The sequence below is a fragment of the Perissodus microlepis genome, chromosome 2 (genome assembly GCF_051167445.1).
Source record: "Perissodus microlepis isolate ML-2025 ecotype Zambia chromosome 2, ASM5116744v1, whole genome shotgun sequence".
NCBI classification, from domain to species: Eukaryota; Metazoa; Chordata; class Actinopteri; order Cichliformes; family Cichlidae; genus Perissodus; species Perissodus microlepis.
Genome location: NC_140462.1, coordinates 1,748,823 through 1,765,725, shown reverse-complemented (window position 1 = coordinate 1,765,725; position 16,903 = coordinate 1,748,823). Strand labels below are relative to the sequence as shown.

At 42.4% G+C, this 16,903-nt stretch overlaps 1 protein-coding gene across 2 annotated transcripts; it reads right to left on the bottom strand.

Annotated features, from left to right (window-relative positions):
• Positions 1 to 8,361: 8,361 nt before the first annotated feature.
• Positions 8,362 to 16,790, bottom strand: ptcd3 (pentatricopeptide repeat domain 3). Of its 2 annotated transcripts, XM_084939739.1 has the most exons (23): positions 16,682 to 16,790; positions 15,646 to 15,698; positions 15,441 to 15,480; positions 15,287 to 15,332; positions 15,135 to 15,203; positions 14,839 to 14,943; positions 14,593 to 14,716; positions 14,242 to 14,345; positions 13,990 to 14,151; positions 13,807 to 13,867; positions 13,298 to 13,380; positions 12,889 to 13,033; positions 12,748 to 12,798; positions 12,555 to 12,644; positions 11,139 to 11,167; positions 10,870 to 10,976; positions 10,659 to 10,737; positions 10,308 to 10,398; positions 10,109 to 10,194; positions 9,857 to 9,993; positions 9,729 to 9,770; positions 9,253 to 9,411; positions 8,362 to 8,512 (listed from the first exon to the last, which is right to left on the bottom strand). In XM_084939739.1, exons 1-23 carry the CDS (start codon positions 16,768 to 16,770, stop codon positions 8,467 to 8,469), a joined length of 1,998 nt encoding a protein of 665 aa, XP_084795865.1. In that variant the 5' UTR covers positions 16,771 to 16,790; the 3' UTR covers positions 8,362 to 8,466. The 2 variants fall into 2 exon arrangements, with proteins under 2 accessions (XP_084795865.1, XP_084795856.1); XM_084939730.1 differs by having other exon boundaries at positions 12,748 to 13,033.
• Positions 16,791 to 16,903: the final 113 nt, after the last annotated feature.

The window sequence follows — 16,903 nt, the reverse complement described above, 5'->3', positions numbered from 1 at the left end:
AATTCTAATATGCATCACCATCAGTCATGTGCTTATTTTTAAATTATAGTCTGCTTCAGATTATTCTACAGATTATTACATTTTCTAAAACAATATGTGTAAACAGTCAGAGCCCTGCTGCTCCTACCAGTCCGTACATGTAGGAATTCCTCCTGCTCCTCTTCCCATTCCTACTCTTCTCATACCTTTCCTTCCTCCCCCTGCTCTGTGATGTCTCTCTCCCTCAGTGGACTGATGTGTTTCATCTTGTCAGAACTGTCACAATTCTTTGATTGTGCCAGACACTGAGCAAGACATTTCCAAAAAGCCACACAGAGAAGGCATGCAATTCATGGCTGTTATTGTAATGAATGAATCCAGTAATGCAGCAGTAAACTGAAACCAGTGTCTAGTCGTTTTTGTAACCTTATACTAGACTAATGAGTGCTGGATTAGACCGCACTGGCTTGTGCACAAAACAATGTGGCTAGATGCGATTGAACCTGATTGTCATAGAGAATGAGCTCTGTTTGCCAAAGCTTGGATATATTGAGTAGTCTTTTAACAAAACAAAAAAATCTCCTCCAGCCGGCCTGGGGATTTGTCTTTAACTGACGTTAATAAATAGCAAAGATCCTTTTTATTCAGTGTTGTGGTTATAGAAGGGCTTTGGCAGAAAAAGGAGCATCCAGAAAGGTCACTGTGCCACCTCAGCTGATTTCTACTAATATACCTTTACAACCAAAGTAGTAATAAACTATAGTTAAGTTACTGCAGCTCAAGCTCAAGTTAACGATCCAGCTAACAGCGGCTTAGTGCATTTGCAACAACTGTGATAACGTTCGTGGCTAAGGAGGACACTGGTGTTGGAGTGGATCGGCCTCTGGAAGGCAGACTTTTTGAAGCATCCCCTCATGTTTCTTTGGAACTAAAAACAAAAGGTCAATTATCAGCCTGTGCTCCAGTTTTGTAACTATGTTCTCACTGAAATACTCCAGAATCATAGGAAATGTGTTGAGTACATTCTGCGTTCACAACTTAGCTCCAACTATCATTGTGTTTGTGTGTGTTGAGTTCACTGAATCACTTCTGCAGCTATAGAGGAAGCATCTCTCCTGCCCTGTACACGTTGCAGTCTAAGGCACAAGTGCATTTGCATTGTACTATGTACATCTCTGTTGTGTAGCCTGTAAAGGTGCCTGAGTGTACTGATTTATTATTTAAGATGGGAAGCACAGCTGCTCATAAGTGACTACATTTTGTTAATACATATATTTTTAAATAAAAGCCAAATGCCACCCTGTTGAAGTTGGTCCAGATCATACGCTCTGACTCCAGCCACAACTACGATCAGTTGGTCTCGGTTTGGTGCCAGGAGGAGAAGGAAAATTTACAGATTTTGAGGAGCGCAGATATGGACAAAACCTTTATTTATTGCATAAAAGAACAAGAAGGTGATGGTAAAGTGTAAATTGCATCCAGGACAGAAACAACTGCCTTATGCTGCTGACACAACACAAGCTCTTTGCAAGCATCAGCACAGACAGTATGCAAATGCAAAGCTAGCACCTAGAGTGATGTTATAGCTGAGTGCATACTGACCCCAGTCCAGCAGCCACAACATGAACTTACACAGGGAGCAAAGGCAGTGCTGAGCAGGCTCTGTTCTACTTCTTAAAACAGAATTATTGTTGTTTGAAAACTCTTTCAACTTTGCATTTTATCGTTGGTTCTGTGTTCATATGTAATAAAAGAATGACTTATTAGAATAGAAATTTGTGGGTTGGTCGTCCCATTGCTTGTTATCGCCACATGAGAGGCCGCTATAAACTGTGTTGATATCACACGTCTCACCTAATCTGTCCATGTTAGTGTAGTGGTCATTTTGTGGAAAACACACTAGTTGTTGTTGTTGTATTAAAAGTTCACACAATATTAGTCATCTGAGACATTCATTTAAAAGCTCAAGGTATTTCCTTTGATTTGAGTCAGCTGTTCATTGTTTGAGCTAGCTTAAATGATTGTCAGTAGGTCAGTTGGGGAAGGTTGTCTTGCGGATGCTGTGGTTGGTTGTCACCAAATACTGGAGGATGAGAAATATTGATGCTAAAAAGAGAATGTTCAAACAAGAAAAGAAATGTGCCCACAGATTCTTCCCACAGAAATCTGTCTAAGAAACTAGATTGTACCCATGGCAATCCAGGAGCATACAATATGTCAAAACTGTGACCTGTGTGACTCTTAATGAGACAGTTTGATGTTAATGTAGTTCCTGTTTGTTCTCAGATGTTTAAAGCACATAATAAACTGATTTGCTCACTACTTTGTAATACAAATACAAATACAGGCCATTTACTACTGTCAAGACTATGTGCTGGAAAAGTTAAAAACAAACAAAAAGGCTGTTTGTCTTCAACAAATACCAGGAACTACTGATATTTTTTAATGGAAATTCTTCAAATACTCTTATCTGTTCCAGGTGTTTTGTGGCTTTAATAATGGATAGATTATATCAGCACTGAAACTTCCTACATTTCACTGCTCATACATCCCCAATCAAAAGTTTCAGACCACTTGAAAAATGGCAAGAAAACCCATATTTTGCATGGTTGGATCCAAGTTTCCAAACAGAGCTTCAATGTGCAACAATAAGAAGAAATGGGAGTGAGACAAACCATTTTAATTCAATTCAATTCAGTTTTATTTATACAGCGCCAAATCACAACAACAGTCGCCTCAAGGCGCTTTATACTGTACAGTAGATCGTACAATAATAGATACAGAGAAAAACCCAACCATCATATGACCCCCTATGAGCAAGCACTTTGGCGACAGTGGGAAGGAAAAACTCCCTTTTAACAGGAAGAAACCTCCGGCAGAACCAGGAACCAGGGAGGGGCGGAGCCATCTGCTGTGATTGGTTGGGGAGAGAGAAGGAAGACAGGATAAAGACATGCTGTGGAAGAGAGCCAGAGATTAATAACAGGTACGATTCAATGCAGAGAGGTCTGTTAACACATAGTGAGTGATAGTGATAGTGGGCGATCGTGGCTCAAGAGTTGGGAGTTCGCCTTGTAATCGGAAGGTTGCCGGTTTGAGCCCCGGCTTGGACAGTCTCGGTCATTGTGTCCTTGGGCAAGACACTTCACGTTGCCTACTGGTGGTGGTCAGAGGGCCCGGTGGCGCCAGTGTCCAGCAGCCTCGCCTCTGTCAGTGCGCCCCAGGCAGGCTGTGGCTACAATGTAGCTGCCATCACCAGTGTGTGAATGGGTGGATGACTGGTTGTGTAAAGCGCTTTGGGGTCCTTAGGGACTAGAAAAGCGCTATACAAATACAGGCCATTTACCATTTACCATAGTGAGTGAGAAAGGTGACTGGAAAGGAAAAACTCAATGCATCATGGGAATCCCTGGCAGCCTATGTCTATTGCAGCATAACTAAGGGAGGATTCAGGGTCACCTGGTCCAGCCCTAACTATATGCTTTAGCAAAAAGGAAAGTTTGAAGCCTAATCTTGAAAGTAGAGATAGTTTTATTGAGCGTGCAGTTTATTGAAAATAAGGCTTAAACTGAAACGAGGCTGTTTTACAGCTGATCAAAAGTTTAGGACCACATGTGCAAATCTGTGCAAAAATGTGGATTCATTGTCATTTTCTATCAGTAGTCACGCTGTTATGACGTTCTGATAGCAAAGGCAAAAAAACGTTCCCTTTTTGAACGTGGTCGGGTTGTTGAACTGCATGAGCGGGGTCTGTCAGTGCTGTGTCCACTCTCACAGCACTGCTGAGGTCGGACACAGTAAGACGGTTATTTGGAATTTCTTAAATGATCCTGAGGGTTATGGAACAAAAAAGGTCAAGTGGAAGACCCAAAAAATGTCACCAGCACTGAGCCGGAGGATCCAATTGGTTGTCCGCCAAGACACTGGATGATCCTAGACCCAGATTAAGGCCGTTACTGGTGCCGACTGCAGCCTCTTAACCATCAGACGGCATCTGAGACTGAAGGGCTTCAAAGGCCTTGTCTCCTTGGACTCCAAAGAACCGACCGTTTGGACTTTGCAAGAGAACACCAAACATGGGACATTGAAAGATGGAAGAAAGTTTGATTCTCTGATGAGAAAAAACCATCAGGACCTTGATGGTCCTGATGGTTTCCATTGTTACTGGCATGACGAGCGGATCCCACCTGAGATGTTTTCTACGCGCCACAGTAGAGGAGGCGCCATAATGGTCTGGGGTGCTTTTTCCTTCAGTTGAACAATGGAGCTTCAGGAGGTGCAGGGGCATCAAACTGCTGCTGGCTGTGTCCAGATGTTGCAGAGAGCATCCCTCATGACTGAGGGCCCTCGTCTGTGTGGTAACCACTGGGTTTTTCAACAGGACAACACTACAGTACACAACACCCGCAGGACAAGGGACTTCCAGGAGAATAACATCACTCTTTTGGACCATCCTGCGTGTTCCTCTGATCTGATTGTTTTCAGGAAACTGCATGCTCAGTAAAATATTTTGTGTTACTCCCATTTCTTCTTGTTGCATGTTGAAGCTCTGCTTGGAACCTCGTTAAGATCCAAACATGCAATATATGATTTATTTTTCCATTTTTCAAGTGGTTTTAAACTTTTGATCAGGACTGTACATTGAAAAGTTCACACAAATTATCACTACTTCAAATGAAAGGTTTATATGGAAGGAGCACCAGGTGATATTCATGTCTAAACTCACTGATGTCTTGGTCTGAAAAAAATTAAAAGTTATACTTTATTTTTTACCACCATTTTTTACTGAAACAATAGAGACAACCAACCCTATGGGGGGATTGGTTGTCACAAAGTGTCAAAGCATCTTTAATTGTTGTTAGAAGTGTACCCATTTTGAGCTGGCACCTTCATTTCCATTGTTAGTGAAGGATTTTTTGCAATTCGTGCAAGAGTAAAAGGTGTGGCCCTACACAGTGCCCTTGTTTTTGGTGCCTTGTAATGTTACACAATAATAGGATAATAATGTATATTGAATTGTTTCAAATACAACTTCAAACATTGCCCATGATTCTAATTGAAATGACAAAGGAAAAAGTAGTTGAAGCATAGTCCACAGAGCCACACAACCTTGGATTTGAGCTGGAAGCTGCTCAGCCAGCTCAAATTGAGTGTTGTTTGCTCTCCAGTAATGCCCGTGAGACACACTGAAAAAAACACAAGGAAACAGAAAGCGATGTGGACAAGCAGGAGATGGGAGAGAGTCAGGAACAGACCGACTGACTGAGCATTGTGCAGTTTTGGCAGGATGGATCGAATGTTTTAAACACATGTTCAGATACACCGAACAGAAGCTCACGCTGTGTATCCACGTAAGGATTGTATCGCTCAGCTGTGTGGCCAGGTGTCTTTGTGTGTGCGTTAATCAGAGTAAACAGTGGTAAGCCATTAAGCTACATTACACTGCCATGAGTTCACAGAACTTAAATGAGATGCCACACTAAGCTGGAAATTAAATATTATCATAAACAACAAAAAGTAACTTAAGACGTTTTGTTTGACAGGAAATTCACAGGTGCAGTGACAGACAGCGTTATCCAATGTCAGTGTGTCCTAAAACTCCCTCACACAAATGGAACGCGGCCCAGATTAAAAGCCTAAATCAAATCAATGCATGCTGTTCACCTGTTATCAGAATCAGAATCAGAATACTTTATTGATCCCTAGGGGAAAATAGAGCACAGGCTCTCACACAAAAGGTGAGAATCGCCATAGCAACTTGCAGTAGAGAAAGCATACGCTGTCCGTAGGAACGATGGTATCATGATCCAGCGACACATTGTGTCGTCTGTATCTGGATGAATGGAGCTGGGACTGATCAAACACCTGAAGGTTAACATGTCAGGCACCTAAAACATTTTCCCATAACTGTACCATACAGGTTTGATATGCACATGTGGGCATTCCTCTTTACATGTATTTGAATATGACAATATATTAAAAGCACGCAGACAACATAGTATTGTCTAAGTCCATGCAGTATGTGCACGATCCTTTTGGACGACATCACTGAAAGAGGGTGTTATTGCATATGTCAGCTGAAGTATTCTATACTTCATGACTATACTGTTTACTATATTTTATACTTCATATCCTAAACTTTTATATAGTCCCGTGTTTTTGAAAGAGACCAAGGATATCATGATACCACTGTTCCAACGTGTTGTGGCAGCATCATCAGTAACTCACATTATGACATCATCAGAATCTGTTACAGAACATATAATACTCCAAAAAAGTGAGAACTGGGAGTGATTTATTTGTTACATTACAGCGCTGTATTATTATTGTTACTATTTCCTTTTAATGATGTTCAGTTAATTGTCTCTCTGATTGGCTTTTTAATCACAGTTAGCTATTCATTAGTGTCATCAAGAGCACTTGCAAATAATCGAAATAATAATCATAAAAATAAGTCATGAGAATAAATAAATATAATACTAATTATGATAATTACTGCAATCCAATCCAGTTTTATTTATAACGCACTTTAAAATAGCCAGCACAGGACCAAAGTGCTGTACAGAAAGTAAGTTAAAAACAAGAGAATAAAAGAAAACAGCAAAAATAAATCAATAAAACACATAAAAAATTAAAACAGCCATATAATAAAAAAATAAGATTAAATAGCATAGAATGAACTAAAAACAACTAAAATATAACTACAACTAAAACCAACATCTCACATGGTGTCAAAGGCAGTGCAGAGGTGGGCTTTCAGGAGTGATTTAAAAAACAGGCAGCAAAGAGGCCTGTCTAATCTCTAAAGGCAGATCGCTCCATGGTTTTGGAGTTGCTACAGCAAAAGCACGGTCTCCTCTAAGTTTGCGCTTTGGCGGGTTCACCATCAGAGACCTGTACCTACAGTTGCATGCTTTTTTGAGGTCAAACCAGTATGCCCCTATCCTCCTCCTGCCGATGATGTTTTCCTCTCATGTCCCTTCATTTTTATCACCAACAACCTGCTATTACCAGACTGAGGTATTAAAAACATCCTGTGTTTGTGAACAGGTTTGACCTCTGACCTCCGCTGCAGTACTGCACACTCATGCTGAGTCAGTAAAGGAGGAAAAAAGAATGCTTCTACTTCCACTGTTGCTCCGGACATTATTTGTGTGTGCGCGTGTGTCTGTGTTTTTGCAAGGTATTAAGTATTTGGTTACATTTCATCCTTTAATCAAGGCAAATTAAACTCTGATGTTGTAACTTTACACGCGTCCTGTCGTTGCAGCTCATTCAGGGCACTTCTGTCCCTTAGCTACACCCACAGTTAGCCTTAAATAGGTGAGTGTCATCAGCCGGGTCGTTCAGGTTTGTCTCAGAAGAAGAAATAAGGGTGAAGTGAGAGCACGTGAAGGAGGGTGTTTTCTCATGTCTGTCCTAAATCAGGTCCATCAACGATTGTGTTTGTGTGTGTGTGATGATAGGCTGTTGCTCTAGAGAACGATGCTCTGTCCTAAGACCACACCCATTTTAAAGTCCCCCCCACCCTCCTCCTTCTTCAGTCCACTTGTCCTTATTTGGTCGTGCTGCCAGCTCGGCTGATGATTGGTGGAGTGAAAACTATTTTGACTGAAATACACATGCACGCTCAAACACACCTATATTGTTCCCAGCACCTCCCACGTGCACACAGGTACAGACATGATGTAAGGGTTTTCTCTGTACTGATTGCAGCTAAAAATAAATACACAATAGCAAAAAAATTAATAAGTAGTAAAGTTGTTTTCGAATGCTTGAATGAATCTTTGCCCTAAAAATTTAGTGTTAAAGGTCCAGCGCAATGTTCGAATGAGATGGAATGATACATAAATGCATGTCAGACGGCACGTCTTGTCCAAACACGCAGGACAGAAAGCCTCAGTGTGCATACCTGATTCTGCAGGAACACCACTGTTTTTAACATCTGGAAGTTTCTTCTAATTATGCAGGAGGTCTATGAGGAGACACTGAAGAACGGCCAAAGCAGCATTCCAGATCCCAAAATATGACATTTAAGGAAGCAGCTTATCAGTAAGTTCAGGAAGTTGTTTTGTTATCACACACACTGAATGCATCCACACCCCAGCCCCCTCCCCTCCACCAACACAGCTAATTGCCATGAACTGTAGACCATCCGTCTTGGACAGCAAATCTAGTGCTATTATTATTATTATTATTATTATCATCATTATTATTTATTCATTTTGTAGAATCAGAAGAAGCACTTATACGTTTCAGATGCTCTTCTTCTACTATTAAAATGGTTTTGAGCGAGCATGAAACTATTTTTCATAAAAGGCAGAGCTGAAAACAATCAGGTAAAACAGCACCACCTAGTGACCAAACAATAAAAAACAAGGACAGGGTCACAATGTATTTATTTTACATCCAGAGATAAGGAAGGTACAGACTCTGTATGCATTTAGAAGATGCGAGTCTACGCTGGGTCACTCGGTGTTGTCTCAGTCAGTCAGACGGCTCTCCTGCAATCTCCAGCTCAGATAAAATAGCTCTGGAAGGGTCAGAGAGACGAGATACAGTGTGTAAGCTTTAGCAGAATAAATGGGATTCAAATTCAAATTTTATTTGTCACACACACACAACCATACACAGTATGACATGGGGGTGAAATGCTTGTAGCTGTGCAATGCCCAACCATTGGGATTGGGAGCTATGATGTCATTGCTGATGTCTGAAGAAATCATTCACCAAGTGGAAAACAACAGCTCAAAATCCATCCATCTATCCATCCAATAAAAGCACTTTTTGTAATAAATCTTTTGCAAGTTTAAACTCATAATACTGCCCCCTGTGGTAAAGGTTTACGGTGCTTGAATTTTCTAGCCACGATTAACCACATGCATGTTTGGACAGATGAGACAAAGTGATGGATGCATCACTCTGGGGCTGTTTTATGGTCAGTGGAACTGATACACTTCAGCAAAGGAAGCAGACTTCCTTAGAAGTTTTGAGTATAACCTCCAGCCACCTTGGATGCTGAACATAACTGAATGTTTCAGCAGGGCAGTGACCCCAACCACGGGTGGAGGGATGATGTAGAACATTTGGATTAGTCAAAATCCAGACCTCAGCCAGAATTATGCCAGGTTTACTGATATCAACCCATAAAATCTGGTAACAGTGTAACTTGATAAGGGCAATTTAACCAAATATCCAATCTTGAGGTGTTTTTGTAATTAAATAACAAAACTATATATCTATCCAGATATCTCTCTCATGTATCCCGCTTACCTTTGCTCTTCAGTCAGATCAAACTCAGCCAGTGCTCTCTTTGCTAGCCTCCATGTTGTTGGCAGGCAGAAGGCTGCAGACAGCTGCACCAGCTGCACTGCTTTCTGGGAGTCGCCGTCACTGTGGCACACTGACAGGAAGTTGTTCAAGAGCCCCTCGCTGTAGAGCAACACAGCAGGAAACAGAGTCAGAGGCAACTCAGCCAACACAAGCGTTCGTCTGTGCAGGTTCTGGATCATCAAGCTCACAGTAGCTTTGAGAGCTTGAAAAGAAGAAAGTGGATTTCTTTTTTGTGAAGACATTTGTCTTCTTTTCAAACTCTTTACTATCAGTTTTAAAATGTCCTAAATAAAGTTACACAGGTGAAGTTTTCTGCATAAAAAACAGCAATTGTTGTTCATGTGTGACATGATGAAGTAGTGTGGGCTTTGTCATTGTCATCACTCATTATGAGTCTAGTCTGAAGTGAGACTTACGAAGGAACTCTGTTCCTGGACTTGAAGAGCTGCAGCATCTCCCTGCAGAGAAAAGGTGACATTAGATTGCAGCCAAGTCAGAATACAGTAAAAGTTCTCCTCCTGACATGTGCGGCTGTCGCTCTCACCAGGCCTGTCGGGTCTTGTTAGCTCGCAGCAGCAGTGTGGTGATGTGTGAGAGGGAGGCGGCGCTCCACTCTATACTGGGCCTCAAATCAAATACACTCTTTACATCCAGAGCACATGCTGCAAAGGACTCCTGAACCTGCAGGCAAAAGGCAGGCGAGCTCATAGAAACACACTCAGGTCGGCATTACTAACTCGCTCGACATCACTGTCCAGATAGCGAAAACTGATAACACAAATGTCGTCAGACTGACCTCAGGACTGTGTTTCTCTCTGGCCATGAGGCCGAGCAGCTCCTCCACCAGATCAGGTTTGTTATCGTGCCCGAGAGTCTTGATGTCTGAAAAAACAGGTCAGTGTGACAGATCCTGACATGCAGAGGAAGGGGCTTTTTAAACAATCAATGCATTGTCTACTCAAGATATGCACTGAACAATGCATCTTGGAACTCACCTTTCCATATAGAAGGCAGCAAGTCCAGACGGCTGTCCGTGTCCAGGGCCTGCAGCAGGTCCCTCATTCCCTGAGGGTTGGGGTAGTAGAGCTACAAACGCAGGATATAAGGAAAGGTAGTTAAAGCAAGACTGAAGGTGAAACCTATTATTTCTTTATTTTTTCCTTTATAAGACAGAGACAGCCAAATCTTCCAAAACAAATCAGTTTTATCCCCTTTTTTCTCAACTTAGCGCACTTGTGACAGATTATAACTAACTGAGACATTATGTGCATATATTTAAATATCATTTACATATGCATATAATATAAGCACATGGAGCAGACAGAGAGAAGCAGATATGCACTGACCGAGGGAATGATCTGCTTGTACCATTTCAGCACCACATCTATGTGCTCCATCATGCACAGCAGGTTGAAGAAGCGACCACTGCAGAGGAGGGAGAATGGTTGTTTACCTACCCACGTTTACTGCTTATAACTGGATCAGATACAGATTCAGAGTGATTACACTGCACTGCACGACCATATCGTTAGAAGTTAGCAGAGGGTTCCTACTTACTAGTAAATGCTCTGCTGGAAGGAGTCTCCCAGCAGCCTCCAGTTCTCCCCGACATCTACCAAACTCTGGATTTTATATCCCAGCTCCAGATCTTTACTGTCCAAACACTGCAAGGACAAAAAGCATGCACGCGGAAACAGGTCACGCTGTATAAGCAGGGCATAGCCTCCTTTAATTATAATGTATGGCTGATAATTGTGTCACCACTGATCTGGGAGCTAAGAATCAAACGCTGCCATGACACTGTCGAGACTCTAAGCAGGACTCACTATTCTCATTGCGCTGGAGAAGAACAGAACTGGAGAGACAGAGAGAGAACACAGCATCAGTTTTACCATCCGCATGTCCGCACGTTTGTTCTTTTTTTTTTTTTTTTTTTTTTAAGAATAGTCACATTTTATATAAAGTTATATACAGCATAGTTACATACAAATATAAAGTCTCCTCCACTTAAACTGAAAAGACTGGATTTGCTTTCAAATATCGCGCCTTTACAGATTGCAGACATCAATAAAACCCTAATGTGCAGTCTTGAGGCTGCACTGAATGCCACAGGAATGCCAAGGTAAGCACAGCGCTGCTCGATGTTTAAACATTAACACATACCGGCATCGTTTCATCACCAAGTATGTGATAACAAGTGATAATAATACTGGATATGAGCCAATCTGCTATGAAAACCATCCCGCTCAGCTGGAGGACAATGTGACCGGGAGTAACAGCGACTCCAGGTCTTCACGGTCGAGGACGCTTACGTCCTGTTTTGTAGTGTAGCTGTGGAGAGGAACAGTTCAGCTCGGGCTCAATGGGCACAAAAAACAAGCAAACAAACAAGCAAACAAAAAAATCAAGTAATGAAATGGTCATTTTGTGGGTGTAACAAGGAAAAGAATTTTACCCTCAGCATGTGTAACAAGACTTGACTTTGTTTCCCACGCACTTAAAGGAATCCGCTCCCTGGATTCTAGAGTGCAATGTTTTTTGGGGGAGTTGTTTTTGTGTGAAATACTTGCGTTAACCAGCAGCCACTGTTGGCGTAGCTTAACATTAAGACTGAATACAGGGTTATACGAAGACAGCCTGGTTCTGTACAAAAAAGTGAGAAAATCCAGCAAATGAACGGGTTGTATCTCTTGTAGGTGGACTGTGTTTCCATGGAATAAGCAAAGCAGGCAAGGACATGTTAAATAAACCTTACTTCAAGTGCTGCAATGATGGTGCTTGTGATTCTTAATCACCGGCTGACGATTAAATAGGTTTGAGCGCTGGAGATTGTTAGTGCTACGCAGGAAAAGTTGAGCAATAATCTGTGGGATACTGACAGAATCTGTGAATCATCTAAGAATTTGTAGCATCTGATGTCATCAACAGCGGTAAGAAAAGCAGTTTTGCTTGGCATCGGTCTCATTTCGGTGGGAGTGCGTGGAACCAGTTTTCGGATCAGGCACCGGTGGCTCGTCGGTGGAAAGCTGGTTCTTCCAACAGAGCTAGGCTGCTTTCTCTGCTTCCAATCTTTGAGCAAAGATAAACTTCATTCTAAAACATAAGAGTGGTATCAGTCTTCTAAAGAAAACCCTCCCCTAACCTTTTCTGTCAAGCGTCACATTCAATGTCACATGAACGCACGTTTGTTCTACCCGAACAAAAGGAAAGATTTGCTAAATCTGTCGTGCGCCGTGATATACCATCGTCAGGGTCCTGGCAGGTGAAGATGTGTCCCTCCAGCTCAGCTATCACCTCCTGAAGAAGGTCAGTGTTGTTCTGTGCAGAAGAGGCTGGAGAGGAAACACATGGGGTGAATGCACATTTAAAAGCATGCAGCCGACAAACAGCGCAGATGCCTGTGAGGGTCACGTATGAGAGCAACTGCAGGGCTACCTGATTTGTAAAAGACTGCCAGGATGTGGTCATAGGAGGCCAGGCTGGGAGCTGCGCACACACACACACACTCACTCTCAGAGAAAAAAATAAGACTTGCCTGTAAAACACCAGGTAATAAAACACGAATGGTGGCGTTACCTATCCCCAGCGCCTTCATCTCATTCAGAGTGTGCAGAGCTTGTGTTTTGGCCAAGAAGCCGCAGCGTCTCAGAGCTTTGAGGACGCTGTTGAAGGTCAACAGGTTAGGACGAACTTTCTGCTGATTCATCTGGTTCAACAGCTCCTGCAGACAGACAAGGAGACGCCATTGTGAATATTAACTAGGAGACCAGAAAGGGTCCAATGGAGAAGAGAGCGGGAACCCTGATGAACTTTTAGCTTTGAGAGGTTGGAAACGACCAAACTACCAGTGCAAAGATGGCAGTAAATACAAAACATCTTTACTACAGGACAAATTACTTGTGTGTGTTTGCTTTTTTTTTTTTTTTTTTATAAATACAAAAGCATTGTGCAGCAGCGAGAAATAAATCGGTGTGAAGGGTCTTACAGCAACGAGGTCCCATCGCTCATTAAATTTGTCTCGGACGTCTGAAGCTGCTGAGATCAGAGCATTGAAGATGTGGACATCAGCTGAAGGGAAACGATTGGGTTATTAGTTAACAGATTACATATATAATGTATAATATATACAAAAATACAGAGTATATGGCCAAAAGTACTTGGCCACCTCATTACACCCACAGGAGCTGCTGGTGTTGTGTTGAATTCAAAGATTAAGAGTCGTGGCCCAATACTTGTGTCCACAGCATATACAGCGTATCATCACAGGTCAAGAACAACACCCACAGTTAAACTGAGTCGGGCTATAAGAGTCCTCCAGTTTTTACATCTTTGATGAAACAACATATTTCCTTATCAGCGTAAGAAGACACAAAATTCATTCAATTTAAGTTCAAGACTCATTTAAATGATGAGAAGAATAACTACACGAAAGGCCACATCATTGCTAGAAGCAATCATGTGGCCTCTACACAGTATTTAACCAAAGCAGCTCACCTGTCAGCCTGTTGTTAAGCATATCTGTGTACATGCTGAATGCCTTTGCATAGGCTCCATGCTGTGGGGACACACACAGACACACACACACACACGAATATTAGGATACACTAAAATGACCCTTTCACTGCTGTTGCAATGCTGCAGGCCTGCATTTAGCCTGTGACTCTGATGCACGCCTACCTTGACCATGCCTCTGATGAGAGCAGAGTAACAGCGTGTATCCCGCTCTGGCAGCAGGTTAAAGATTCTCTCCGCATTGTTGTTCTCTTTCCAGGTGAACTTCAGGAAGTCTGAAGCTCGGCGGACCCGTGCTTTCCTTTTCTTCAGCTCCTCTCCAAATTCCTGCGGAGCAAAAACAGAGAAGTATCCTGCAGTGCTAACGTCCTTTTCATTGGAGCAGCTACTTTAATGTTACGTCAGGCGGGAACTCACTGCGTCGTCTGTCTGTGGCTCCCCGTCCTGGACGGGGTCCCTGTCGCTGTAGAGACAGATAAGGTCCAGCAGGCTATGGGTTGTTTCCACGGAGACAGTAGTGCCTGAAAAAAAATTGCAAAAAAACATTTTTAAATGTGAAACTTTGAGCTCCAAAGTAACATTCTGTAAAATGCAAAGAACTTCTGCAGACAACACCTATACTACTGATGCACACAATAGCAGAGTAAATAAGTATTTGGAGTACAGCTTTACGATATTCATGCTGTGCGTGCATGTGTGTGTGCATGTGTGCATGTGTGCGTGTGTGTGTGTGTGCATGTGTGCGTGCGTGTGTGCATGTGTTCTCACCAGCTTGCAGTAACTGATCATACATGTCAACAGCAGCTGTAACTTTCCTCAGGGTGATCCTTTCCTTCAGTGCTTCCTCACTCACCTCCTCAAGATGCAGGGATACAGTCTCTGGCATCAGACACTACATACACACAGACAGACACACACAGAACAACCAATTGCTTAGTGAAAAGAAACTGCACAATATGAGAGCAGCACTACACTACATACCCACACCTCCACACACTGCTGTGTATTTCTTACGGGTATATGAGGTTCTGCAAAGTCTTTGGTGAAGAGTTTGGGGTTGTTGTTGACGATGTATTTGGCTGCAGATCTGCCCGACTCCTGAGAGAGAGAGAACAGCTTCTGCAGAGATACAATAAAGCTGGTTTATTAGGTTGCTCACAGAGTAATGAGCAATACAGGCAAAAAACAAAGTTGTCTGCATTACCTGATCTAAGACTCTTGAAATGAATTAAATAAAAAGAGAAACTGTCTGATGTAACTAGCAGTGTCCCTAAATATACATACAAGCATAAAGATATGTTTTAACATACAAACTCAGTAGAAGTCCTGGGAGAGAGGTAAGGATCATCCTGGAATTGGTAGGGATATGCTGTGGGATCCTGCAGGGGCAAAGAAAAGGCGGTCAATCCAAGCTAAAAATCCATCTTCATGAATACAGTGAAAGATGTGAAGGTGTTCTCACCCTGCTGACAGTTGAAGCCAGCGCCTCCAGCACTGCCTCTCTGCTCCTGTTTGATAAAGAAAAACATGATTTTAATGCCTCATTTAAAGAACACTTTAAACAAAAGAGCATGAGAGGCTGTAATACCCCACTTCACAGTCAGATCAGCTCATACCATGTTTTCTTCCTGGGGATAACAACGGACTCTGTCGATTCTGCAACACAATTGACGAGACGTGAAGATTAAAAATGAAAGCTTTGATGTAATAAATGCTCCTTTCAGTTCGATATTTTCCTGCTCAACTAAACTCATTGATGGAATCCAAACGCTTCCTAAATTTAACCCACTGACTAACAAACACTGAATTTATATCATTTACCTTTATTGGCTTCTGCAGCTTGCTGTCGTAGAGCTGAGGTCCAACCGAAGCCCCTGAAAGATCATTTTTGTCAGTTTAGCCAGAATGATTTTTTCCATCCTTGTTACACTTCAATCTAAAAACACGACCAGCGCTACACCTGCTTTAACTGGATGATGTATCCTCACAGGTCTGTTGGCTGAAATTAAGCTCTCCTCTATGACACCAAAATATGTTTCACTTAACAGCGGTCTGGTTTATTTTCCACTAACGTCAACACAACAAATCTCCCTAGAATTAAACTGTTAAGTGTTTGGGTAGCAAAAAACAGTTTGGGAACCACTGCACTTCTGTCACAAATCTCCCTGACACTTGTCTCCAACCTTCCCTGTGCTCTCGTCCATTATTCTGGGTGAATTTAAATTTGCCCATCACTACCTCTGCACCTTACATCTTCACTGTTACACCTGCCTCGCTCTCATTCCCACACTTCCTGTCTAACGTCAGCCGACTTTTGTGAAAAAGGAAAAAAAAAAGCTTTCACTGCGGTCACATTCTGTACATCTGGTATCGTCTAAGAGTATTGGCCAGACAGCACATCAGTAAGGCTCTGCCACTGTTTCATCTGTGACCTGCTTGTTTGCAGAGGGTCCTCCAAGCAAACTCGGACATTTCAGCTCTTACATTCACACGTCATAGCTAACATCTCAGCAGCTTATTCAGCACATCTAGCTCCTTGTGTCAGATATATTCTTATGTGCCGAGGATTACAAAAGGCAGTTAATGGTTGTGGGAAATGCAGGTGTGACGCTTTTTAACGTTTTAGTTACTATTTTCCTCACTAATGTAGACATTTAAGAGCAGCTGGTAGCTGGTTAGTTGGGGCTTCACACGTCTAGCAGCTCGCTGACGTAAACGACGTGAAGACATGACCTCCTGTCAGACGGCGCTAGCTGCTGCAGCTGTCGCACTCATGTCGCAACAAATAAAAAACACAACATAGGAGACGAATGAATAACGCCCGTATTTAAAATAACCATTTATCAACTCGTCCTACCTGTGGCCCAACAGTTGCTCGAGGTTATATAGAAGAAATCGTCCGTTTCTCTGCATAGAGTGCCCTATGTGCCTACCGGGCGCCGCCATATTGCTACAAACTGAAGGATTCTGGGAGGGACGAAACTATCTGTGCTAAGACGGAGGGGGGTGTTAAATAACAAGTAGTGACATTTTGGACGATATAGTGCACTTTTCCCTTTCACATAGAACAAAAAAGAAT